General features: G+C 37.9%; 1 protein-coding gene across 1 annotated transcript in view; it reads right to left on the bottom strand.

Annotated features, from left to right (window-relative positions):
• Positions 1 to 10,830: 10,830 nt before the first annotated feature.
• The window catches only part of ppp1r13l (protein phosphatase 1, regulatory subunit 13 like), a 43,605-nt gene continuing 27,818 nt past the window's right edge, over positions 10,831 to 26,617 (bottom strand). The window contains exon 12 of the mRNA XM_073850156.1: positions 10,831 to 11,453. Within this exon, the coding sequence (XP_073706257.1) occupies positions 10,831 to 11,453 (623 nt within the window). The remainder of the gene's footprint in view (positions 11,454 to 26,617) is intronic.

The following is a 26,617-nucleotide window of genomic DNA, read 5'->3' as shown; positions in this document are numbered from 1 at the left end:
TGTGTGCAATGAATTCATTTAATACACAAATTTCACAATTTGAGTTGAATTACTGAAATAAATGAACTTTTCCACAACGTTCGAATTTATTGAGATGCACTTGTAATTACAAACTTTCAAGCTGTGTAAAAAGACATGATCAATAATTCTGTCATTAATTACTCACCCTCATGTCGTTCAAAACCCATAAGACCTTTGTTCATCTTTGGAATGCAAATTTAGATAATTTTGTTGAAATCCGAAAACTTTCTGACTCTGCATAGACAGCAACACAACTGACTCGTTGTCAAGTCCTCCATGCGCTCTGATTCGATGTCTGAACAGCGCTCTCTTTCCCAGACGGCCCCGACAAGCCCGACGCCGATTCAACATGTTGAATCGGGCAAACTCTGGCTGACGCGAGCCTGACGAAAGCCAACTAGAGCCGACGTGCGGAACACACCGAACCAATGTGCTTCACCGACGCCCACCAACTGCCCGACGAGGCCAGACGGCCGATCGTCGACTTGGTGTGTCCCGGCCTTAAGAGTGTTGAATATGGTAGCTGAGTTGCTGTCTTTGCAGTGTCAGAAAGCTCTTGGATTTCCTCAAAAATATCTTAATTTGTGTTCCAAAGATGAACGAAGTTCTTACAGGTTTGAAACAACATGAGGGTGAGTAATTACTGACAGAATTATTGATCATATTTCTTTTTACACAGCTTAAAAATTTGTAATTACATTTAAAAGAACAACCAGTCTTCGTGTTCCACTAAAGAAACAAAGTCATATGGGTTTGGAACAACATGAAGGCGAAAAAAATGATGACATTGTTATTATTATTTTGGGCTGAATTAATGAGGGTGAGTAATCAATGACAGAATTTTCATTTTCGGGTGAACTATGCCTTTAATTAACCACTGCAACCAGATCACTGAGTCAGTGTGTTTGCAAACCATATTAATCACGTTACTGAATCAACCATTCAGACTCTGGATTAACTACTGGATTGACTCATTGGAGAGATCAGAGTTTGTTATTGAATCAAACATGCCATTTTAGGCATTGTTTATGTTAGATGTTAGATTAATTAGATGAGTACCCGAAATATGTGTCAAGTAAATGACTATTTGTTTCCTGCAGAATGAGTCAAACAAATTTGAAACAACATAAGGGTGCTTACTTTAGTTCACTTTAGCATATTTTTTACAAGGTAGTGTTTTCGGGCACTTAATTGCATGTTAATTGCAATTAAATTAAAATGTTCAGAGTTTACAGTTATATTAAAGGCAGTTATACTTTAGAGTGCTTTTTTGACCCAATCTTTATATATAATTGTATAGTATATGTACTAACAAGTATTTACGGTACACTAAAATATACTATAATGTCATTTCTATTGAACTTTGTACATCATGTAGGCTATTTTTTAATATATTCGTAATCACGCTTTTGTAATGATGAAGTTGCAATTTAATAGATTTAAAATGCACTGCCATTCAAAAGTTTGGGATAAGTACGATTTTTTTATGTTTTTAAGAAGGCTTTTTTACTCATCAAGGCGTTTATTTGATTAAAAATACAGAAAAAACTGTTATATTGTAAAATATTATTGCAATTTAAAATAGTAGTTTTCTATTTTAATATACTTTAAAATAGAATTTATTCCTGTGAGGCAAAGCTGAATTTTCAGCATAATTATTCCAGCTTCAGTATTACATGATCCTTCAGAAATCAAAATATGCTAAATTATTATTAATGTTGCAAACAGTTGTGGTGCTTAATATTTTATTTATTTATTTTATTATTATTATGAACCTGTAATACTTTTGATACATTACCATTCAAAGTTCGGAGTTTTTTTCTTTCTTTCTTTCTTTCTTTGAAAGAAATTAGTACTTTTATTCAGCAGAGATGTGCTAAACTGATAAAAAGTGATAGTAAAGACTTATATTGTTCGAAAAGATTTCTATTTTAATAAATGCAGTTCTTTTTATTATTATTCATTAAAGAATCCTGAAGAAAAAAATAATAATAAATCAGCATATTCTAATGATTTCTGAAGGTTCATTTGACACTGAAGACTGGAGTAATGATGCTAAATAAATCAGCTTTGCATCAAAGGAATAAATTACGTTTTAAAGTATATTAAAATAGAAACCTGTTATTTTAAATTGCAATATTTCAAAATTTTACTTTTTTATATTATTGTATTTTTGATCAAATAAATGAAACTTTGATGAGCATAAGAGACTTCTTTTAAAAACATTAAAAATCTTACTGATCTCAAACTTTTAAATGGCAGGGTAACTTAAAATGTAAAGGTTAATAACGAATTACAGTATCAAAATAAATAGTACTTTTTTGAATCATGACAAAAGATTATTAAAACAATGATTTAAAATGTAAAACTTTCAACTTTCAATTTGACATTATTACAAAATTCACTTTTTAGAAGTACCCTTAAGTTGACTTTTATGTCATTAATATTATATTACCTTCAAAATATAGGCTACTTTTAAGATCCACAATACAATTATTCACACTTATTTTCACAAGGGTGAGTAAAAGAATGTTATTTTTGGGTGAACTATTCCTTTAACATCGGACAAAAACATAAATGACACGAGGTAAACATGTAACTCACTTTAAGCCTGCTCTACCTTAAACAATATGCACTTGAGACTCACTCATGAGGCTTTTTTATCCTCCCCTCCCAAACACACACCCACACAGAGTGCAATATGTGTCTTTATTACTGACTACCACACACACACAAACGAAGAGTTCTCAATATGTGCTATTATCCTTCCCTTCCAAATTCACACACAGTCACACATTCAACGGATTTCGCGAGGTTTAACAGAATTCTGATGACTGCGAAGGAGATGAGAAATAATGAAATAAATGCCAAAGTGGCCATTTAAGAGGATTAGACTCACAATGGGAACACCTTTCAGAAGAGGGTGAAAGCGGTGTGTGTCTCAGACTCTGTGGCAATTAAAGTGATTAATACTGTGAACCAAGGAATGGAAGGAAGATTTGGTAATGGAGGCAGATTAAAAGTAATTGTTACAGAACCTGACCCTGGAGAGGAGAAGAGAGACAGGCGGACAGACCGAGTGAGATAATAAAGAAAGAGAGACACAAAGAAAGACAGGAACAGAACGAACGGTGGCATAAATCAAGGCACTATATAGATAGAGGGAATCAGAGAGAGACAGAGTTGGGCTTAATGACCAGCAGAGTGATTAAAGGGTGAATGAGAAAAGTTCAAACAGAATGATGTCTCTTCTTTAGAAGAGTCTCTTTCCTGACTTGCGCTCTCCCTGAAGTGGAGTCTGATTTTTGTCCTTCATGTTGGATCAGAGAGAATACGTCTGTTTTCTTACCACTACATATGGTCTCCTAAGGCGTCTTTACACAGTTGAGTTAATGTGGCTCTGTGGCTGCTACAAATTCTGTGGAAGGATGCAATGACACTTAAAAGCAGAATTAAAATATGGCAATTTATGGTAAATAGTGGTTCAAGCATGCCTGTTGTAATGGTCAGAATTGCCAAGGATCAGCGATCTCCATGTAAAACTGATTGGGCAGACCAAACCTTAAGTCATAGAGACTTGAAACTTGGAGGGATGATAGTAATCACATCGCCTCCAAAGTCACCAAGGCTTCGTCCCAATAGGCCTGATGGGGGCGCTATACCAATCAAAAGTACAAAATCGCTCATAACTCCTAAACCGTTCGCCGCAGGCTCAGGTGTCTTATGTTGTTGGAATCCTTAGCTTACACCAGAATTTTTTTGAAAAACCTACTTTTGCGAACTAGTCCTAGGTTTTTCATCCGATCGGAACCAAACAAGTGCAAGAGAGCAGTGCTGGGCAGGTTACTTAAAAAAAGTAATTTGTTATAGTTACTAGTTTCTTCTCACAACTAGTAACTGAGTTAGTAAATAAATAAAATAAACAGGGTGTGCGTCACCTCTCTTCACAGACACGTAGGCCTGAATCTCTGTGAATATGTCTCTCACAGACATGAGAAAAATACAGTGGGGTAAATAAGTATTTGATATAATGCCAATTTTTCAAGTTTTCCCATGCACTTACAAAGAATGGAGAGATCTGTAATTTTCATCGTAGGTACACCTTAATTGTTATTTTGTCTTTAAGAAGCCCTCCTATCCTCCACTCATTACCTGTATTGAACTTGTTACTTGTATAAAAGACACCTGTCCACACGCTCAATCAATCAGACTCAAACCTCTCCACTATGGGCAAGACCAAAGAGCTCGAAAATTTGTCAAAATTGTAGACCTGAACATGGCTGGGATGGGCTACAGGACAGCAGGCAAACAGCTTGGTGAGAAGGCAACAACTGTTGGCGCAATTATTGGAAAATGGAAGAAATTCAAGATGACTGTCAGTCTCCCTCGGACGGACATGCAAGATCTTGCCTCATGGAGTATCAATGATCCTGAGAAAGGTGAGGGATCAGCCTAGAACTACACGGAGGGACTTGGTCAATGACCTGAAGAGAGCTGGGACCACAGTCTCAATGGTTACCATTAGTAACAAACTACTCCTTCATGGATTAAAATCCAAGGTCCCCCTGCTCAAGCCAGCACATGTCCAGGCCCGTCTGAAGTTTGCCAAAGACCATCTGGATGATCCAGAGGAGGCATGGGAGAAGGTCATGTGGTCAGAAGAGACCAAAATAGAAGTATTTGGTATAAACTCCACTCGCTGTGTTTGGAGGAAGAAGAAGGATGAGTACAATCCCAAGAACACCATCCCAAACGTGAAGCATGGGGCTGGAAACATCATGCTTTGGGGGTGCTTTTCTGCAAAGGGGACAGGACGACTGCACCGTATTGATGGGAGGATGGATGGGGCCATGTATTGCGAGATTTTGGGCAACAACCTCCTTCCCTCAGCATTGAAGATGGGTCATGGCTGGGTCTTCCAGCATGACAATGACCCCAAACACACAGCCAGGGCAACTAAGGAGTGACTCTGTAAGAAGCATTTCAAGGTCCTGGAATGCCCTAGCCAGTCTCCAGACCTGAACCCAATAGAAAATCTATGGAGGGAGCTGAAACTCTGTGTTGCCCAGCCCTAAAACCTGAAAGATCTGGATGGACCTGTATGGAGGAGTGGGCCAAAATCCCTGCTGCAGTGTGTGCAAACCTGGTCAATAACTACAGGAAACATCTGACCTCGGTAAATGTAAACAAAGGTTTCTGTACCAAATATTAAGCTATATTTTTCTATTGTATCAAATACTTATTTCATGCAATAAAATGGAAATTAGTTATTTAAAAATTATCTCCATTCTTTGTAGATCTCTCAAGATCTCTCCATTCTTTGTAAGTTGGAAAACTTGAAAAGTCAGCAGTGTATCAAATACTTATTTACCCCACTGTATGTGTAGAAAGCTAGAAATGTCTACTTTTAAATGAAGTCACATCGAAAACAAGTAAACTGTATGATACCACTACAAGCTCCAGTTTTTCCCGTCTAAAGTCATCTCTAATGTAATCACGCCCATGAGCGGTTCCGCTTTTCAAATTTTAAACATCCGCATGAGGCACACGGAAATGTAGGTAAACACCCACATCACTTCCGCAGACAAACGAGAACATTCATCAAGTTCACCTTGGCTACTTTTTGTTTCTGGAATAAGACGCACTGAGAGGAATAAGCCAGAATTTACCTTAGAAGAAGAATGCAACGCAAAAATTAAAGTAACACCACATTTTAAGTATCAGTAACAGTGTTGTAACGGGAAACAGTAATTTGTTTGATTACTTGTTACTGATAAAAATAATGCTGTTTATTTATAATGCCATTATTCCCATCACTGCTGGAGAGTAAATATGAATAGTTAAAAAAAAGTTGAACTTTCCACTCTTCGTCACAAAGGGATGCCAAAATGTTCGAAAGTGGCAGGGCTGCTTTTACTAAAATGACTATAACTTTTGAATGGAATGAGAAATCTTCGCCCAACTCAGTGTAAGAGTTAAAAATGGGGTCACATAAAAAAACTAAGCTTGGCCACTTGGTGGCACTATAAGAGTGAAAAAAAAAAAGAAAAACAGTATGCATAGTCTTGGTCCGAAGTGCATTTCTCAAAAAACATGGCCGCCATAGGCCAATGAACTTTGAGCATCTATTAGACATGGTTAACGGAGATCGATCAGAATGAAACTTGGTGGGCCTGTTTGACTCACGGCCCTAAAGGACATTTGAAATAAATCGACCACTGGGGGGGTTTTCACATATGCACATAATATTCGTATCATACTATAGACCTCTTCATTACGAACAACTTTGCCTCTAAAGCCCCTGCTGTCAACAAACAGTTTCTTAAATGATTGAGAAATTATAGAAAACCTACTTTAGCGAAGTAGGGTCCAAGGTTTTTTCTCTTAATTTGGAAAAAAGCACTGTAGTATAATTCCCTGGACTCTCTAGGTCAATAATTATAAACAAATTCTAAATATCGGATATCGGACCACAGCTAGCACTATAACAGTCGTTTAAACATTAAAAACGGTAAATGACCTGGATTTGCTTTTTTTTCTTGATTTATGTCATTACAGGCTTGTTAAATAATATGTAGTGTCTTTTTTCATATATGCTTAAATGCATTAAAGCACTTGAATCCCGGTAATTGCTAAATATCATTATTATTCTATATATTAGCATTATTATTCATTATATTAGCATTATTATTCTTTATATTAAAAAACAATACTTACAAATTAAAAATACCATATATATTACTTTTACACAAATTTAAGCACAAGTGAGAATTTTCTGTAACAGTTGAGAGTAAAAGGGTTAGTTCACCCAAAAATGAAAATTCTGTCATTAATTGCTCACCCTCAGGTTGTTCCAAATCTGTAAGACCTTTGTTCATCTTCGAAACACAAATTAAGATATTTTTAACTAAATCCGAGAGCTTTCTGACCCTGCATAGACAGCAATGTGCTGTGCTCAAAGAAAACAAAAATAATTACTTTATTCACCAATTTTCTTGAATTCTTCTTCAACAATGTCCTCTTCTTTTAAACGAGGCACAGTGCATTGACTCTTGTGTCAGTAGCACCAATTATGCATTGTGGTAGTCTTGTGAACTTCATTGAAGACTGACATGGAAAAGAAGAAATTGCTGAGTAGTTTTTGTTTTCTTTGCACACAAAGCTTCATAAAATTAAGGTTGAACCACTGATGTCACAGACTATTTTAACGATGTCCTTACTACCTTTCTGGGACTTGAACGTGGTAGTTTCATTGCTGTCTCTGCAGAGTCAGAAAACTCTCGGATTTCATCATCTTAATTTGTGTAACAGACAAGCAGAGCAATGAAAACAGTGAAAACTCTAAGCATTGGTAGAATGTATACCATCACTCTTGGAATCAGCCACTATTGCTTCATTTCATAATTTTTATGGGTATCGTTCACAAACAATGGGTTATTTTGTGACCCACATTTTTCTGCATAGCCTAACTATTTCTGCGAAAATGTCTTTGTAAAGCAAAAAAAATCCATGTGCAATATCTAATTTCCTCTATAATGGCACCTGGGAATGTGTTTTAGGCTGATGTTATCTCTGCAATGCTACATGTGAGCACAACGGGATGGACTGTAAAGTTAGTCAGGGAGAGAGAAATAAAGATGCCGTTATAAAAAACAGGAAGCGTGGTTAGCGTAGGAGCAGGTGAGTGAGAGTAATAGATGGAAATGTGTCTCATGAGAGACATAGAAGAAAATGGAGACACAGGAAGGGGATATTTGTGGATGTGGAGGTCTTTAGTGGTGTTCTCCTCCACTTGCGGCTGCTGTCGTCCTGAAACTCTGAATGATTTATTAAAGAACGGTTGCTAGAGAGGAAAGGAGGGACGGAGAGGGCAGCCAGGCGAGGCCTGATTAACCGGAGGAGGGAGAGAAGACAAGCATCCCTCTATTATTCATTACTCCAGGGGAACAGAGAGAGGGACAGGAGGGTATGAAGAGCAGAGCTGAAGATAAAGGGAAAAACAGGGAAAGTGGAGAAAAGAAAAAGTGGGGGGAAAGATGGGAAGATATTTTTATATGGCACTCACTGCCTCTTTTGCCCTATTTTGCCTCACTGACTCATGCATGCTGAGAGTGTGTGTCATACAAGATGAGATGCTTAATATCTATCAATACAGTGTCAATTATAGGATGCTTAAAGGGAGGTTGAAAAAAATGTGGCAGGGTTCCTCAATGTCTACGGTGATCGTAGTGATAGGCCTACAGTGATGTGTTATTCACTTAGTAGCTGCCTACTAATAAGTAATACTACACGCATACAATTGTATTAATAATTGTTTTCATTAAAGAGATAGTTGACCCAAAATTAAAAATTATGTCATTAATTACTCATCCTCATGTCGTTCCAAACCAGTAAGACCTTTGTTCATCTTCAGAACTCATATTAGGATATTTTTGATGAAATTCGAATGTCAACGAATGTCAAATTCTTTTCATATCACTGCTATGCTGATGACACTCAACTCTACCTCTCATTCCATCCTGATGATCTGACGATAGCTGCCCAGATGTCAACTTGTCTAACAGACATTTCTTGCTGGATGAAGGACCATACTCTTTGACTCAACCTTGCCAAGACAGAACTGCTTGTGGTTCCATTAAAGCCATCGTTTCATAAAACCATAACCATAACTCCCAAATAGCCAGAAACCCTGAAGTTGTAATTGATGATCAACTGACTTTCTCAGAACACATTGCTAAAACTGCCCAGTCCTGCAGATTTGCTTTATTCAACATCAGGAAGATTAGGCCCTTTCTTTCGGAACATGCTGCACAACTCCTTGTTCAAGCTCTTGTTCTGTCCAGACTATTGCAATGCTCTTTTAGCAGGCCTTCCAAACAGTTCTATCAAACTTTTACTATTAATCCAGAATGCGGCTGGAAGATTCATTTTTAATGAGCCAAAAAGAACGCAAGTCACACCTCTCTTCATCAATTTGCACTGGCTGCCAATAGCTACTCGCATAAAATTCAAGGCATTAATGTTTGCCTACAAAACCACCACTGGCTCTGCACCCCTTTACCTAAAGTGTATTACTTCAGACTTATGTTCACTCTAGAAGCTTGCGTTCTGCAAGTGAATGGCACATTATCTAAACTCAGAATCGATTCCAAAGAGAATCACAATGCATTAGGAAGAGCTCAGAATCGATCTACTAATCAATTTATCATCCCATCCCTAGAAAGACTACTCATGTGCTGTGTCCCTCATAACACACGTACATCTCGGAGACGTCTATTTGACATCTGCATTTACATCTGCTAGACATCTGCAAGACGTAGTTTGCACATCTGCAAAACGTCTATTAGACGTTTCCTATCAGATGTCATATAGACATCTATTAGATGTCTCTAAGATGTTTATGATTTAGAATGTATGTAAATTGACATCTTACAGACGTCTATCAGACGTTTGTACACAGCAGATGCTTTCCAGATCAAGAGATCTTTAACAGACATCTTGCAGACGTACGTGTGCTATCTGCCCTGATAGCACACATTCGTCTCTGAGACATCTATTTTGACGTCTGCATTTACATCTGCAAGACATAGTTTGCTTTTCTGCAATACGTCTATTGGACGTTTCCTATCAGATGTCAAATAGACGTCTCTTAGATGTCTATGATTTAGAACGTATGTAAAACTTACATCTTACAGACGTTTGCCAGACATTTGTACACAGCAGATGCTTTCCAGATCAAGAGATCTTTAACATACATCTTGTAGATGTACGTGTGCTATCTGCCCTGATAGCACACATTCATCTCAGAGACGTCTGTTTGGCGTCTACATTAACATCTGCAATATGTAGTTTGCTCTTCTGCAATACGTCTATTAGACGTTTCCTATCAGATGTCTAATAGACATCTATTAGATGTCTCTAAGATGTTTATGATTTAGAATGTATGTAAAACTGACATCTTACAGACATCTGTTAGATGTTTGTACACAGCAGATGCTTTCCAGATCAAGAGATCTTTAACAGACATCTTGCAGATGTACGTGTGCTATCTGGGAACCCTTTCATAAAATTATGGTTGAACCACTGACGTCACATGGACTATTTTAACGACGTCCTTACTACCTTTCTGGGCCTTGAACATGGTAGTTGCGTTGATATCTTATGAAGGGTGAGAAAGCTCTCAGAGTTCATCAAAAAAACTTAATTTGTCTTGACATGAGGGTGATGACAGAATTTTCATTTTTGAGTAAACTATCCCTTTAAGTATGTCAAAATATTTTATTCGATTATTTATACCTTTATATTTAGTATATTTAGAACTGAATACACACACTTTTCTTTTTACCTGCTATGTTACTGTGCTGTGTACTTTGGTGATTTTATTTTATCATAGAGTTTGTGTTGCCACAATTACTGCCTGCAATCATTTCATGTAAATCATGTTAAACAAACAAGATCTAATTTAATTTTTTAATTAGATTCACTGAATTTGTTCAGTGAGGCACACGCATTGATTAAACACTCTTACAGGAAACAGAAACAATATAGAATATAGTAATGGCATAATTTGCAGTCAATCAGCTTGTGTTTGTGTGACTCACGCCATCCTCCATCCATGCATTTATGTGCGCCACTCGCTGCATTGTCTGTGCATAATGCATTGAGAAATGTACTTGTTTACAGAAAGATCTCCCAACAGTCCATCTTATAAAGCCAATATCTTCTGCGGTAATTACTCAGCACATGGCCTTTAATACTTTAAAGATGCACATTCAACATTTATGACTCTCTCTCTTTCGTGTGTCGTCATCAAATGTCCAGCTCAGTAGAACTCAGCCACGTTCTCATGTCAGGTCCCACGTCGAAGAGGCCGGCCTCCGAGGGTGGTTTATACAGTGGACAGGTGGTGATTATGTGCTCAGCGGTCTGCTCTGGCTCCCCACACTCACACACTGCTCTGTCCTCCAGGCCCCACTTCCTCATTGATGCTTTGTAACGTCCAACCCCAGTTCGCAGGCGGTTTAGCAGAGTCCATTGCCGGCGTGGCAGATCCTCTCCTTCAAGACCGCCTCCAGGGTCATAGATGTAACGGTGGATTCTTGAGGGCCCTGCTGACTCCCACTCCTGCTTCCAGGCTGCCGCGAGCCATGCCTCTGTAGACAGGTCCTCAGGGATGGACCTGAGCAGGTCTTGTGCCGCCTTGTTGTACGGGTGGCGGGTCTTCAGTCTATGAGGAGGCAGTGCTGTTGTGGTGGTATTGTGCAGGATATGCCAGTTGTATCTTTGGGCTTTCCTTGCAAGAGCGAGGGTAGCAGCCTCTCGTCGGAGGCCGGCCGGGGCAATTCCCGCTAGTGTTGGCAGATGGTATTTATGACTCCAGGGACAAGGATATGAGGCGAGTAGGGGCCGTCCAGGTGATGTGTATATGATAGCTTGTGTGAAGCAAAAACTATTAAAAATCATTATCTTAATTTGATATTAAGCTTGCACACCAGTGATTTATCCCTCTGCTATTAATTTCAAACCCCAAATTATGGATTATCTTCATATTCAGCTGACAGGTTTCCCTTTCTGCGTTTACACATGAAGAGGGAGGATGAGATAAAGAAAGAGAACAGCGATTCATTTCCATTGCACCATTTTTCATTCGTTTTTCTTTTTTTCTCTCTTTTTTCTTTAGAGACATCAGAAAAGCCCATCTGTTGGAGGCTGATTACACATTTATTTGTTTTGAGGTGCACGTACACCATCTTGTCACGTCAAGCAGGCCTGTCAGGAGCTGATGGGCCAAAATGCCATCTCTAATAATGGCCAACTCATCTCTAGACTAACAGTGTGTGTCTGAGAACAAGGAGGGGAAAATGGGGGGAGAGACAGACAGAAGAGAAAAAAAAACACAGAAGGAACAAGACAGTGTGAGAGAATCAAGAGAGAATGAAGCAGATGATGACTGGCAGTGGAGTGGAACTCGACAAGGCAAAAAACGGGGTATGGGAAATAAAGGGATGAGGTCAGAAAAGTGGTAGTGGTAGAGAAAAGCATTGAGGTGTGCCTGTGGATATGAGGTTTGTTTCTAAAGGGGGCACGCTCTCTTTGTTCGAGATTTCCAAAGCACTCTATTCTCTCTACCCTTCATCATAATGGGGTTCCAATGAGGCATCAAATGAGTTCTACCTTCACACAATCAACATTCAATACAACGGCCTTTCACAACAGCACCAGTCCTACATCAAACACACCTCACACAGAGAGGAATAAACACTGGGTTGCTCTAGTTTATGTTATCTACACAACTGTAGAGTTAGACGCAGAATGTGTTTGTATTTAAAGAGATGAAAAAATGAAAATCCTGTCACCGATTACTCACCCTCATGTCGTTCCAAATCCATAAGACCTTTGTTTTCTTTCAGAACACAGATTAAAGGGAACCCTGGGTATTATAACTTGTATGTCTTACTATAACATAAATGATGTCTCTTACTGAAATATGTAGTAGGAAACCCATAAAAGTTTTACGTTTAAAAAAAAAAATCCACATCGTTTTCTACATATTTTGGACTATGGGGGGCACCATTATGATGTAAAATGGTTGCGCTCAGTGAGCTACCTGCGCTATTTGTTGCTATTTTTTTTACCACAACACAATTCAGAATACGCAACTCTGAAAATAAAATACTGATATGATGACCACAGCTACTGAAAGAGCTTACCGGTAGAAATGAATAAAAGTGTAGGCTTAAACCAAATGTTGTACCATTAATTTTTCCCAGGAAGACGCTGATAAACTCCTTCAGTGGCTGCGGCATCACACTTTTTGTCCCTGCATATACTGCAATGAAACTGGCATGTTTAAGACCCGGAAAGGTAGTAAGGACATTGGTAAAATAGTTTCTCTGTTGTTACTCCATGGTACTTTACCTGCTGACAGGCACGAGTTTGCACCCAGCTTCACCTGCAGACCAGGGTTGCCAAGTCCACAGTTTTCCCAAGGAATTGGGATATTTTAACACTGTTGCCGCAGGTTGAAGCAAGACCAATAATGTGAAATTTAGCCCCTGAAATGCGAATTTTACCAGGGGAACACAATTATTGGTCAGGTTTTGTTGTGAAAACCTGGCAACCCTGGTGCAGACCCCTTGTGGTATGTAAAAGTCTTGTGGAGCACTTTTGGAGTATGCATTTAATTATCATTTTATCTGTTTTGAAACAGAGCGTAAATGTGGACTTCAAAGACTTCTTATCATGCTGTGCCCTCTATAGCAGTGGTTCTCAATCCTGGTCCTGGGGGACCCCTGCTCTGCACATTTTGCATGTCTCCCTTATTTAACACACCTGACTGAGATCGTTAGCTTATTAGTTCAGTTCATGGATCTCTCTCCTCACGAGCTGATGATCTCAATCAGGTGTGTAAGTAAGAGTAAAGGTAAGAAAGAGATGGTTCTTTAAAGAACCTTTTCACCGAATGGTTCTTTGCGGTATCAAAAATGGTTCTTCTATGGCATCGCTGTGAAGAACCTTTTAAAGAGCGTTTATTTTTAAGAGTGTAGTTACAGCATGAATTAAACAGTGTTGGGGGTAGCGCATTACAAGTAACGTGAGTCATGTAATCAATTACAATTTTAAAGTAACTAGTAAAGTAATGCATTACTTTTTAATTTACAAGAAAATAACCGAGTTACTTTTTCAAATAAGTAACACCAGTTACCTTTTTTTTCCCTATTTAATGACTGAAAGCTCTCCTGTCCCCAATGTTTGAGAGAAATCGGAAGTAAGACATTACTTTAGGTTTAGAATAAATTAAATAAGCATAATTCACCTCAGATTCAGTATTCCTCCAAATGAATTAAAAACAGTGAAATGCAACTCAGAATATGACGCAAACCTGCAATATTTAAATATGTTAAATAATACAAATATTCTTTATGTATTTAATCTCATTTTATTAACCAGTGTCTTTGCTGCTGACCTTCAATGATCCAATCCAATCCAACCAATTTTATTGCTGAAGAGTGTTGAACTTTCTTTTTTTGCGTTCTACTTCTTCAGCCTGAGGCTTTTGGTGTGAAAGGGCTTTTACATTTGGCAAAAATAGAACTTATATTAAAAATATTAAAAACAAACAAGCAAGCCCTGCTCAGATTTAAAAAAGTAAGGCACAAGTGATGTAACGCATTACTTTCCATAAAAAGTAACTAAGAAAAGTAATTAGTTACTTTTTTAGGGAGTAATGCAATATTGTACTTAGTACATTACTTTTAAAAGTAACTTTTCCCAACACTGGAAATATAGAGCAATAAATACTGACTTAAAGTTACTTTTATTCAACCGGAATTTATTTATTTTTTTACCAGAAATGACACAGGCTTCTCCCAAAAGATAATTAGATGATTACAAGAGGCATCATTGTGGAAAAAAAATATTTCTCAGCTTTTATTTACATTTGAACAAAAAGTTGCATGTCCAAAATTATTCATACCCTTTGCAAACTGTCACAGTCTCTTGGAAAATCCAAAGTTCTATACCATTCCAAATAGTTCAAGCTGTTCTAAAGCATCCTAATTACCCTGATTCATTGGGAACGGCTGTTTTAATCAACTCAACAGGTGAAAAACAGAAGCTCTGCTGTTGGTTTGTGGACAGTCATGGCTAAGACAAAGGAGCTCACTGAGGACCTGCGGCTGCGCATTGTGGCTTCTCACAAGTCAGGAAAGGGCTATAAGACCGTATCTAAATGTTTTGAAGTTCCAGTGGCTACAGTGCAAAGTATTATTAAAAAATACAATACGTGTGAAAAATCTCAGAGGACGTGGTCGGAAGCCAAAAGTGACACCTGTGCTGGCCCGGAGGATAGTGAGAGAAAAAAAGAATCCAAGTATCACAACCAAGGCCATCCTGATGAATCTGGGCTCTGCTGGTGGCAACATCTCAAGGCAGACAGTCCAACGGACACTGCACACCACTGGGTTCCAGGGACGCAGACCAAGGAGGACACCACTTCTCCAGATAAGGCACAACAAAGCCCGCTTGGCTTTTGCAAATGCTCATCTGGACAAAGAAGAAGACTTCTGGTCTTCTGTTTTATGGTCAGATGAAAATAAAATTTAATTGTTTGGCCAGAATGATGTAGCCTTCATTTGGTGTAAAAAAGGAGAAGCCTTCAACCCTAAGAACACCATCCCCACTGTCAAACATGGTGGTGGGAACCTAATGTCAGCCGGTGGACCCAGGAACCTAATCACAGTAAACAGCACCATGAAAAAGGAGCAATACATCAAAATTTTAATTTAATTAAAAGATAAGTAATAGTTTTTTTCACAATGATGCCTCTTGTACATCGTCTTATTATCTTCTGGGAGACTTCTGTTTCATTTCTAAAAAAAAAAAAAAAAAAAAAATTAACTCAGAATTTGCCAGGGGTATGAATAATTTTAAGTTTGACTGTATGTATCATTACAGAGATCAGTCATTGCCTGTATATGTGACAAAAGCACTTCAATCCACCTCTTTAATGAGGAAATTAGCCTATGGGTGAGACTTCCGGTTCATTAACCTATGAGAAGAATAACAACATGCAGGAAATGGTAAAACTGTTTGCAACACACACCAATCTGTTCATAATTAAAATAATATATTAAAAGCAGGTAAGTCACACCAGTTTGCAATATCAAGCAGTGTTTATACAGTTTATACAGCTAAAACTTGCTGGACGCTGTTGAGACCAAAAGCAAATTTGCGTTTTTGTGACGAAAGCGTTCTATCCTTCTTTAAACGATAACAATTTATACTTATCAGGCTTGTGCACAATTCAGAATTGAATTGAGAATGACTCCTAAATTCCAATTCAATTCTTGAATTTGAATTGAATTTGAACTGATGTCAAAAACAGGATCTAGAATTACAATTCGAATTTGAATTAAAGGAAGCAGAATTGCAATTCAACACAAATTCAAAGAAATTCATATACATAAGTGAAGCGTTTAACAATGAAGCTTTACAATATATGTCAGATATGATTTCATTACATATTCTATAAATGATATTAGTTTGAACGACTTGTGCAGATTACATTGTGTTATTTGATTACTTTGAAATGAAAATAACATTTTGAACAAAACGCATCAAACATTGAGGGAGTAATTTATTTCAAGAGTTTGATCATTATCTATATGTTGGAACAAAATGTAAGCAGGGTTGAGGAGTGACTATGTGTAATGAAATTATGCTATTAAATTACAAAATTAATGTAATTGTATGTGAGATTCAACACATTCTTTCTGTTGTATGACTGTGTGGAATGTCTTTGAATTGCCATGAATTTAATCCCACTTCCTGTCATTCCAACTCCAATTCAAATTCAACTTCCTGACTGTGGGGCGGAGTCAATTCAATTCAAATTCCAACTCAGGAATTGAATGGCGGCCAATTCTGAAATTCTGAATTGTGCACAAGCCTGATACTTATTATACTTAACAACAGTAACAATAGTGGTTATTTCACCCTTGCACTTAAGACATCTGCCTTTGTTATAAAAGTACAGATATTTCCGCTTCACACGACCATCCAGCTGTGACTATAATAGCGCAGTGATGTTTGCTTAGTCCATGGCTCTCAGAACACTGTATTCAGGAGAATAAAGCCCCTCGAGGCTTATGTAATCTTACCACAAGCATAAAGATATTACAAGCAAACAGAAAATGAAAAGCTTTGTTTGACGCTCCAGCTCTTCCAGTGTAGGTGGTGGCTTTAATTATGTTCAGGCTATGCCCGGAATTATATTTGCATATGAGTATATGAATTTCGTTCATTAATTTAATGTTAGCATACATCTTTTGAGTGTGGTGAAATGAAAGAGCCTATCTGATAGCAGGCTGATCAAAAGAATGCTTTGGAACTTAATTAAGAAGATTAATTGCTAGCTTGTTTTGCCTTAATTAAACTAGCGTAAACTAGATAATTGATTAATCAAATATGCTTCGAATCATACATCATATATTCCCTGTCTCTATAGAATGTTTAAAACTCATTAATCAAAATATAGAAAACATAATCATGGATTTATACCTTGACCAAGAGGGTGAAGAAAATCAAGCTCATATATCATTTGCATTCCTGGCTATCAAAGAATGCGGTTAGAGTGACCTCTAGAGGTCATGGGTAAAAATGTATTTGCTTTGCCCTCTGCTGGTGGCTTGGATGAATTATCACATCATTGCACACACAAAATAAGCACATAATCCTGTGTGTAAAGAGCTTCATTAACAATTATTAAACCATGTCCTTGTGAACAATCAAACAAACCACTAATCTACAATTAGCATTTATTTATTTTCCTTTTGTGCAAGAGTATTACAGAGAGTAACAATTTGTCATTGTCTTCTTAACAGTCACAGTCAGTGGATTCTACAAGGCAAATAAAACACTTAAACATACACGCACACCTCTAAAACAAACTGCCCTCACATCAAAGCAAATGTTTAATACAGAGCCCACATGGAGAGTACATTGTTTTGAGAAGAAAAAAAAACTTTCACTACATGAAAACGGACAGGAAAAACAAGTTAAAAAGTTACATAAAAAAAGGTTAACGGTTTTGTGTGGAATACTGCAATAATCCAAAGAGTTGCGACACCAGTTATTCATTACATCTCTAAAAAACATTTTTGTATCTATGCAAAATAAGTGATACGCTAACATGTGAAGTATGCATAAACAAAAGCAATACTGACAGACTGTAAATGTAAATTCCTTTCCTTCCTGCTCAGTGCTGAAAAACATTAGTCAAGACAGAATGAACCTTTCCGAACAAACAAATTATGAGACTTTATGTATCAAATCCATTTCAATTTGCTCATACAAAGAAAATGAACCCCTGTTTTCAAATAAAATAGGTAGAATGCCTAGCTTTACAAGCTAAGGACAGTTTTAAATGGGTAAAGTCTTTATAAACATACATATCCACTATTCCCAGTGAAGTGACTTTGTCATGGTCGTCTATAGAGAAAAGCTGTACAGTGTGCATGTTTAAAGGGAAGGAATGAGATAAAACACATATTTTAACACACATGTGAAACCTGTGTTTAGACTTTGCCCAGCATGATTCAGATTCGCTTTTGTTCGTGGATGCATTCAGCAGAGTGACTTAGGCCGCACTTTCGGGAAAAGCTGCATGAGAGAGTACAACAAGAATGAGGATGATTGAAGACCTGCCAAACTTCATTGTCCACTGCATGCTCGTAATAGTACGAATATCAGGACATAAATGACCTTGTATTAACTAAGTCAAAATTAAGGGAGTGTATGAAAGACAAAAGGTTGTGACACTTGACCAGATGAACAGCATTTTGAACATTGCAGTGGAAGGCACCAGCACATGTTTTGTGTTTTGACTTCAATGCAGAGTATTTAGGTCACAAATTTGAAAACGAGTGAAATCTGTATAGAAAACGTTCCAAAAAATGTCAATTCTGTCATTGATTACTCACCCTCATGTTGTTAGAAACCTGTAAGAATGTCTTCATCTTCGAAACACAAGTTTAGATATTTTTAATGAAATCCGATAGTAGGGCTGTGCAATATGGACAAAATAATCATATTACGGTTTTTTGAACGAATATTGCGATTGCGATTTTATTTGCGATTTTGGCAACTGTTTTTGCTTTTTCAAACAAGCTACATACATACATACATACATTCTAAATGTATTCAGAGCACAAGAAGTGCATAACAAAACATTTCACAATGAAATAACAGTATTAAGTTTAATAAACAAAACTGTTGTAAAATTGTCTTTAAAACAGACAACATAAAATAAATTAGCCACGTTACTTTTTTCCCCCGGTACTTTAGCCTACTTTGTGTAATAACGAAAACATTCATTTCAGTGGAAAAATAAGTCCAAAACTCTCTATTTGAACATTTTGAGGGCTCTACAATCTTTTGCCTTTTTTTTTTTTTTTTTATAGAAATTCTTATGTTTTAATTTTTCTGATAATCAAAAAGCATAAACATTTATTTATTTTTAATCAAATGAAAAATAAACCCTTTTCATTTTTGGCAAACAAACAGAAGTTTACTGTTAAAATCAATACATGGAAGAAAAATTATATTCAGTTTAAAACATTTAAATAATAATTGTAGTATTTTTCTACAATTAAGTGGTTAATCTTGTTGTAATATTTATTTTTTTATCATATATATTGTTTTATGTATGTTTTGTACATTATACTGTACAAAAGTAATACAAGACTAATATTGTTCTGTTACATGTTAGACCGTACTTTTATTTTGACAGGTTGCCGTGAAGTTTCTGTGTGTACAGTATGATATGATGCTAGTTTTCTCAAATGAAACGGTAAGAGTGACACTCACAGCAGCTTTGGCGATTGAGTTTATTTGTTCATGTGAGATGCAAATGCCAAAAATTAGCGGGAGCTTCACGAGTGCTTCAGTATGCCTGTAGTAAAAAAAAAAAAAAAAAAACGTCTCCGCCATTCATACATAACAGAGGCAAACGGAACATGCAGGATTCATATTAAAACGGTCTTTTTGCATTTCAGTTTTCACAGACACTAGTCCATATCGCGATTTGAATTAAGAGACAGACCAACTTTTGATTTATTCATCCAAAAATAAACGAATTCCGTGGCATTTCGCGTTATAGTAAATTCGGGTTTTAATGAATGGAGTCCGCGATCCAGTCCGTGTTTTCGCGGAAGAGACATTGTAAACGCGCGACCATGTAGAGACAGAAATGACATGCCTTCGTGTAAATAAGATAAATAACATGAGGCAATTTAGTTTGTTTAATAAAAGAACAATGTATAGACCTGTTCTATAGGAAAGATACCCTTAAATGACTTCTATTGTGATCTGGCGTTATATCGAAAATAAAATGAACTTGACGTTCAAGGGGGCGGGGGTGCCGTTGGGGGGGATAGATAAAATCGCAGCCTTGCAGTTTAGAAATCGCATGTGCTTAAATCGCGATTTTTTTGCGATTGCGATTAATTGCACAGCCCTATCTGATAGCTTTCTAACACATTCAAGGACCAGAAAGACAGTGAGGGATTGGGTTCAGTGCTGAATAGGGTAATAATCTGTCTCAGCATGTTTAAAGCCCGGTTCAGACTACACAATTTTTTTGTCAATTACAACAGTCACTGTGTCAGATTATGTTATTTTGACTACTAAAATCTTACAAGAAACATATCAGACTTCAACGATGTCTTGCCATCTTTAACAACGTGCCTGCTATTATCGATGTGGGGGACTAGACAGAAGGTGACATGAGCGTAAACAAACAATGGCTTGTCTTCAGAAAAGCCCCCCCCCCCCCCCCAAAAAAAAAAACCTGAAAGTGGACACAAATCTGGATTGGGTGAAAAGGAAAGCATGAACTGTTGAAGACTGTCAAACTGAGGTAAAACAGTTTTTATTCTACCTTTTTTCGCTCTGTCATGGTAGTGCCTTGAGAAAACATCATAAATGCAGGAGTATTAATGATATAGTACCACAAGCATTTGCTCCATTGTAAAATTTAGGGCTGCCCCCTAATAGTCGACTAACCTATGTGGTAATAAATTAATTTGGGCAGGACATCCAAATGCGCACCTATCATTTATCATTTATTTATTATTTTGTTAAAGTTATTTTAATATGAGAATATGCTGTAATGTTTATACATTTCTTTTATTATAAAATAAAAAAAAACATTGAGGAAAAGATTTTTGATAGTATAACTATATACTATGTTAGTTAGAGGAACTAATTTTATTAGGGCTGTCAAATGATTAAAATTTTTAATCAGATTAATCAGACTTTTCAGTGGATTAATCATGATTAATCACTATTTGCAACGACACCTGAATCCTAACCTTTTTTTTTCTGAAATGCATACCAAAATAACAAATAATAAATAACAGGACACAGATACATAATTTTCACATTTTCATATTATGCCAGGGCCCGCATCGAGCCTGTTTTAGGCTACTCCTTATTTTTTATATTTTAGACATCCATCAATTATGTCGCGCTGGTGGAAACAACACGAGACTTTCGCTTTTACTTTCGACAACGGCTCGGATGGCGCAACTGGAAGAGATCCGCGTTCAATCGCACGCAGTAGGCTGAAACTTGCCACAAAATACCGGCAAAAATAAATAATAAATGTGTCGGGGAAAGAGTAAGGACATATCTGAATTATTTATTAATAAAGTGTATTCAATGTGAGTCAATGTGAGTCAATGTCGCAAAGATCCTGCAATCTCATTTTTGGACGCGCCTTGAGAGAGAAATTTATCGTTAAGGATTACATATTAAACAAGTTTTTGTTTTCGATTTGTTTTATTTCGTTAAGTAATAATTTAAAACTTTCTATAGATATGTTTATCATGTCTGTGAGGCATGCATTTAGCTTTATTTTTGTTAAGCACTCCTGTTCAAGAACGAGACGACAGAAAGCGCATCATTTTTGTTTTCTTTATTTTATAAAAACACTGCAACGTTTTTTGGTGTATTACTTTTTCCTTTGTGAGCAAAAATGACGGATAATTTTAAATTGCTTCCACTGAAAAAATGCAAATGATTGAGCTGGTGCCTCGATGACCTGCAAAGCGGCTTTATGTATCTTCCACTCTCCACTCTGTCACTGTGTCAGTCACCGCTCTTTCGAGAATGAACCCAGCATAACTATGCAGATTTAATTCCCAAAACATAAGAAAAACGAAAGTTTCATACAAATTTTGAATGGATTATGGCATGGAAAGTGCAAAGCGCGCTCCCTTTATTATCACTAAAAGCGTCACAAATCTTAGTTCATAGAGATCTCACAACGTTCCGTTATAATCAATAAAGCTTTCTAAACTACACAATGAATCTTTTATTTACATCGCGTCTACACTTAGTCAGGAGATGAACAAGGCTGGATTGTTTGCAAGATCTTCAATTGGTTTGCTTTCGTTTGAGGGTATAGCACCGTCTACCCCAGTAGAACCGGGCCTAAGCTTGGCTAACCACTCCAGTTGCAGAGGGGCTGTCGCCCAGGCTTGTACTTGTTAACTGTACCATCATCTTTCTTTTTATATTTGAATCCGTCCATAGGCTCACCTTGCTCCCTCTCGCCTCTAGCTCCCCAACCACTTTCCTGACAAATAATTCGTCACACTGCGCATGCGTAAAATGCGTTAAAAAATTTGACGTAATTAACAACAACAAAATAATTAACGGCGTTAACGCGTTATTTTTGACAGCCCTAAATTTTATACCTTTTTCAAAGGCACAAAGCACTTTATTTTGTTGTTAAAGTTATTTTTTTGTAAGAAGATCCTGTAATGTTTAAGAATTAATTTTATTATAAAATAAATTTAATTAAAGAAAATATTTCTGTATAGACCCATGCTTTCATTACAGTTCTTAAAAAAAAAATCGGAATCGGCAAAAATCAGAATCGGCAGGTCACACTTACTGAAAAATCGGAATCGGCCAAGAAAATTGCAATCGGTGCATCTCTAGAAATTTCACTCTCTATAGATACATTTTTCATGTCTGTAAGGCAAGTGTACACAGAGTTTTGGAGTTTCGCACTCAAATTCAGAGAGACAAAGACAGCAGAAAACACACCCTGTTTGCTTTATTTATTTTACAAAAGTGCAACGTTTCATTGTTATTCTGAGTGCACACAAATAAATGTAGAGTCTTTACAGACTCGAAATATGTATTACTTTTATCTGTATGAACATAAATGCCAGAGTATTTTAAGAGCAAGTGACCGCACCAGCACCTCCATCTGTCATGCAGTCAGCGTGTTACTGTTTAGCTTTCACACTCCACACAAGTGCATTTTTTTAGGTTAACATTAGATTGAGTTGCAATGTAAAGTTACTACTACCTACATCTTTCAGATGAAAAGCCATATTTGAGGTCAATGAATGATAGGTGAGTGTTTTGATGTCTTGCCTGATGTACTATATTACCATATTGACCAGCCGTTGACGATCTTTTAGAGACTGCGTGACTTCCACTTTTTGTGGATTTTTTTTTCCCTACGACTAAGCGACAACTAAAATTTTGGATGACCAAACCCTCTTCTCGTCAACTAACAGTTAGTTGACTATTAGGGGACAGCCCTAATTTCCTCCAATGTAAAATGCCACCTAGCAGGACCAATACCATTGTCTCTCTTTTGGTTTGGCTTGTTTGAAACCATGTACAAAGGCACTTCTGTGCTCCTATTGGTCAGTGTCACAGATGTGGCGGAGCTCATCATAGATAACGGAAACAAATTAAACATGCTAGTCTTTGTGTTGACATCGTAAAGCGTCACAGACGCGGCATCGGTTGTCGCCCATGATAACACAATTACACAAGATGAAACAATTGAATCTGGCTTCCAGACGCCTATTGAAGTTTACGAATAGCCACGCCAAAACCGGGCTAAAATTGTGAAGTCTGAACCGGACTTAAAGGGATAGTTCACCCAAAAATGAAAATTTGATGTTTTTCTGCTTACCTGCAGGGCATCCAAGATGTAGGTGACTTTGTTTCCTCAGCAAAACACAAACAAAGATTTTTAACGAAAACCGGTGCAGTCTGCCAGCCAAATAATGGACGTGGATGGGCACCAGTGCCCGGTTGCATAAAGCCCCTTAAGTGTAAATTTCCCTTAAGTTCTCCCTTTAAATTTCCCTTACACTTAAGGGCGTTGCATAAAATATCCCTTAAATGTTATTTAAGGGTTTCTTTAGGTGAAACGTCATAAACCCTTAGAATTTCTCTTAAGTATCCCTTAAAATCCATTAAGTGTTGCATAAAGCCCCTTATCTGTCATTTCCCTAAGTATAACATAAGGTACGAAAAATGTTCCCTTAAGTGTTACACAGCAAGCAGATTCAATCCAAAAATATTCTACCAGACACGATCGGCAACTTTATATGTTAAACAGATTTATTCACATGTAATTCATTGATCAAATTACATGCATAGCTCAAATTTTGATTCTTCTACAATATTTTATTTCTGTATTTTCCTGTATATTACCAGGAGATGACTTGAAAAAGACGCATAAACCATATATTGTCGCAATCGTTTATTTATTTTGTTTACCTTTCAGCTTAGCTACAGCAATTCATGCTATATTCCATCATAGATACTTCTATGAGTCGGGATTGGACTTTCAGCAAAAGAGAGCCCTCCGGCTTCGAGTATGAATGAAACATACACATCATGAGGGCGTTTAGCGCTTCATAATAAAATGTCACGTCATGCACAGAAGTATCTCGTCTCTTTGGATTTAAATATAGATTTATTAACACAAGTCCCTTAAAAACTCTAAATGGACAGAAGTAATGAGAGATCTTTATTTGTTGTCCAAAGATGAATGAAAGTTTTATGGGTTTGGAAGGAAACAAGAGTGTGTAAATAATTCGGACAGAATTCGGTTTTAAGTTAATTGTCTATTTAAGTTTACATCTCGTCTGATCCTTCTCTTTCTCTTTTTGTTTTCCTTATCCAGGTTATTGTTTTCTGTGAAAACTTACACTGCTATCTGCATTAACAAATAACGTATCCATGGCAACAGTAGATTTTTTTTAACGGAAAACCTGCGTCGCTGTTGTAAAACACTTAATGGTTTCCCTTAACTAAGGGCAGTGTTTAAGGGATTATATGCAACACCCTTAAGTCATTCCCTTAGGAAAGGGGAAGTCATCCCTTAGGCCGCGATCACACCGAACGCGTTTTTGCAGTTGGAGGCGCCTCTTTTGAATGGTATTCTGTTGGCAGTGAGCGTTCTGCGCGCTGCTTATGCGGCCCGGGCGCCTCGCGTTTTCGCCGCCTGCTGCGCCTCACGTTTTTGCAGGAGCGCTCTGAGCGCCTGAAGTTGAAAAAAATCAACTCTGAGCGGAAAAACGCCCAACGTCATTCGCGTTCTTTTCCATTGTCCAATCAAATGAATGGAGAGGCGGGCCTTCTGTTGTGGCGACGAAAGTTTACCGTTGCTTAAAAAGTCCGGAGACTGCAAGAATTAGAGGAGAAACCTTTGGTGTCTATCGTGGGTAACCCGGCCGGAGCTGTATTATTTAGGGTTTCTGCTAATATGACAGTTTACTTAACAGCAAAAAACTAAGATTTTAGAGCGCTTGCGCTATAATCCTTTGATTTGACTGACAGGACAGCTGTTTTGGTTGTTGCTTAGCAACATAAAAAAAAAAACGCAGCACACTGCTCTTTTATTAAAAGTCACCAAAAAAGGCAGTGCTGAGCGCTTTTTTACCTTTGATTCACAGCCACGTCCATCTGTCCTGAGCACGAGCTTGTCATCTGGATCGTTACTAGGGCTGGGAATCGATTCCAAAAAGAATCGATTCCTCGATTCCGAGGCATTGGGAATCGAGAGTCGATTCCAACGTTTGGAATCGATCCTCTCAAGGGGAATCGACTCCTCATTCAGAGCCGTTTTCAGTTCAACAAAACTTTCCTCTTAAACGGAAGGCTGCATTCCACGAAGGCTGCATATTTCGGCTGCAAGTCATCAAACGTCGATTGACGAAAATAAACGTAATAAAAACGACTCATTACTAAATTCGTCTGAGTTTAAGGATGCAGCCTTCAGTTTGAGAAGCACCCATTAATTTGCCTCTTGCTCGCTAGTTATTATAGTCGAAAAGATTCGTTCGGATAGATCATTTAAATGAACCAGTTCAAAAAACGATTCAGATGTTATTTTACGGGAGAACTGGCTCATGATGTCCACAATTTTGAGCGCTGCACGACAGAATAGATCATGACATGTCTTGATCTTATTTACATCTTAAATAAATGCTATTTTTAATCTTTCTATCAGCCAATGATAACTCTGAAAGAAAACGCAGAGAGCACGTCAGTGGCCGAGAGCGCATCCGATTGACAGCTACACCACGAGCTCTTATAACATCCTGCATTTATTGCGAAATTATACGTAGCTCTTATATCAGTGTTGTTGTTAAAGTTCTGTTTATTTTGTTTCAGTGTATAGTTTGCTAATTTTGTCATTTTATACATGTCACGTCTTGTTTTATTCATGCAATAAATGCATGTCCACTGCTGAGCTGTGGGTTATGACTAATTTCCTGGGCAATGAATTACAATTTGAAATCAGTCAGAGCTACAGAAAAATAGTATATATATTGTGGCGAGGCGTCTGCCTCCCCCCCTAATTATCATCACCACCCCGTCCCTTATTCGCCGCCCTTCTCCAGGCTCCCGACGGGAGTGGGTGTGTAGGGGAGAGGAGGGGCGTGTAATCGGCTGGCGGCGTGTGATGGGGACACCTGAAGTAAATGAAGCCTCATCACCGCCGCTGTTTAAATCCCGAGCGCGCCTCTCCTCGGGAGACCGGTCTCTTTCCCCCGTGCATGCACGCTGGTGTCCTCGCGGGTCCAGGAAGGGGTGAAGAGGGAATCCCGCGCCACAAGGACATTGGAGAGCCGCCGGACCCGCGGTCCGGCCGAGGCCGCCAGAAGCCGCCGCCCCAGCGCCGGACAGCTCGAGAGGGATGAGCCTGCCGGAGATGCCGCCACCCTAGCACCCCGGCGCCAGTATGGGAAGCGCCCGCGGCCGCCGG

This window comes from Garra rufa, chromosome 11 (assembly GCF_049309525.1).
Source record: "Garra rufa chromosome 11, GarRuf1.0, whole genome shotgun sequence".
Taxonomy (NCBI): Eukaryota; Metazoa; Chordata; class Actinopteri; order Cypriniformes; family Cyprinidae; genus Garra; species Garra rufa.
Note: the sequence above shows the minus strand (reverse complement) of the source record. Positions and strands in the feature narration are given on the sequence as shown.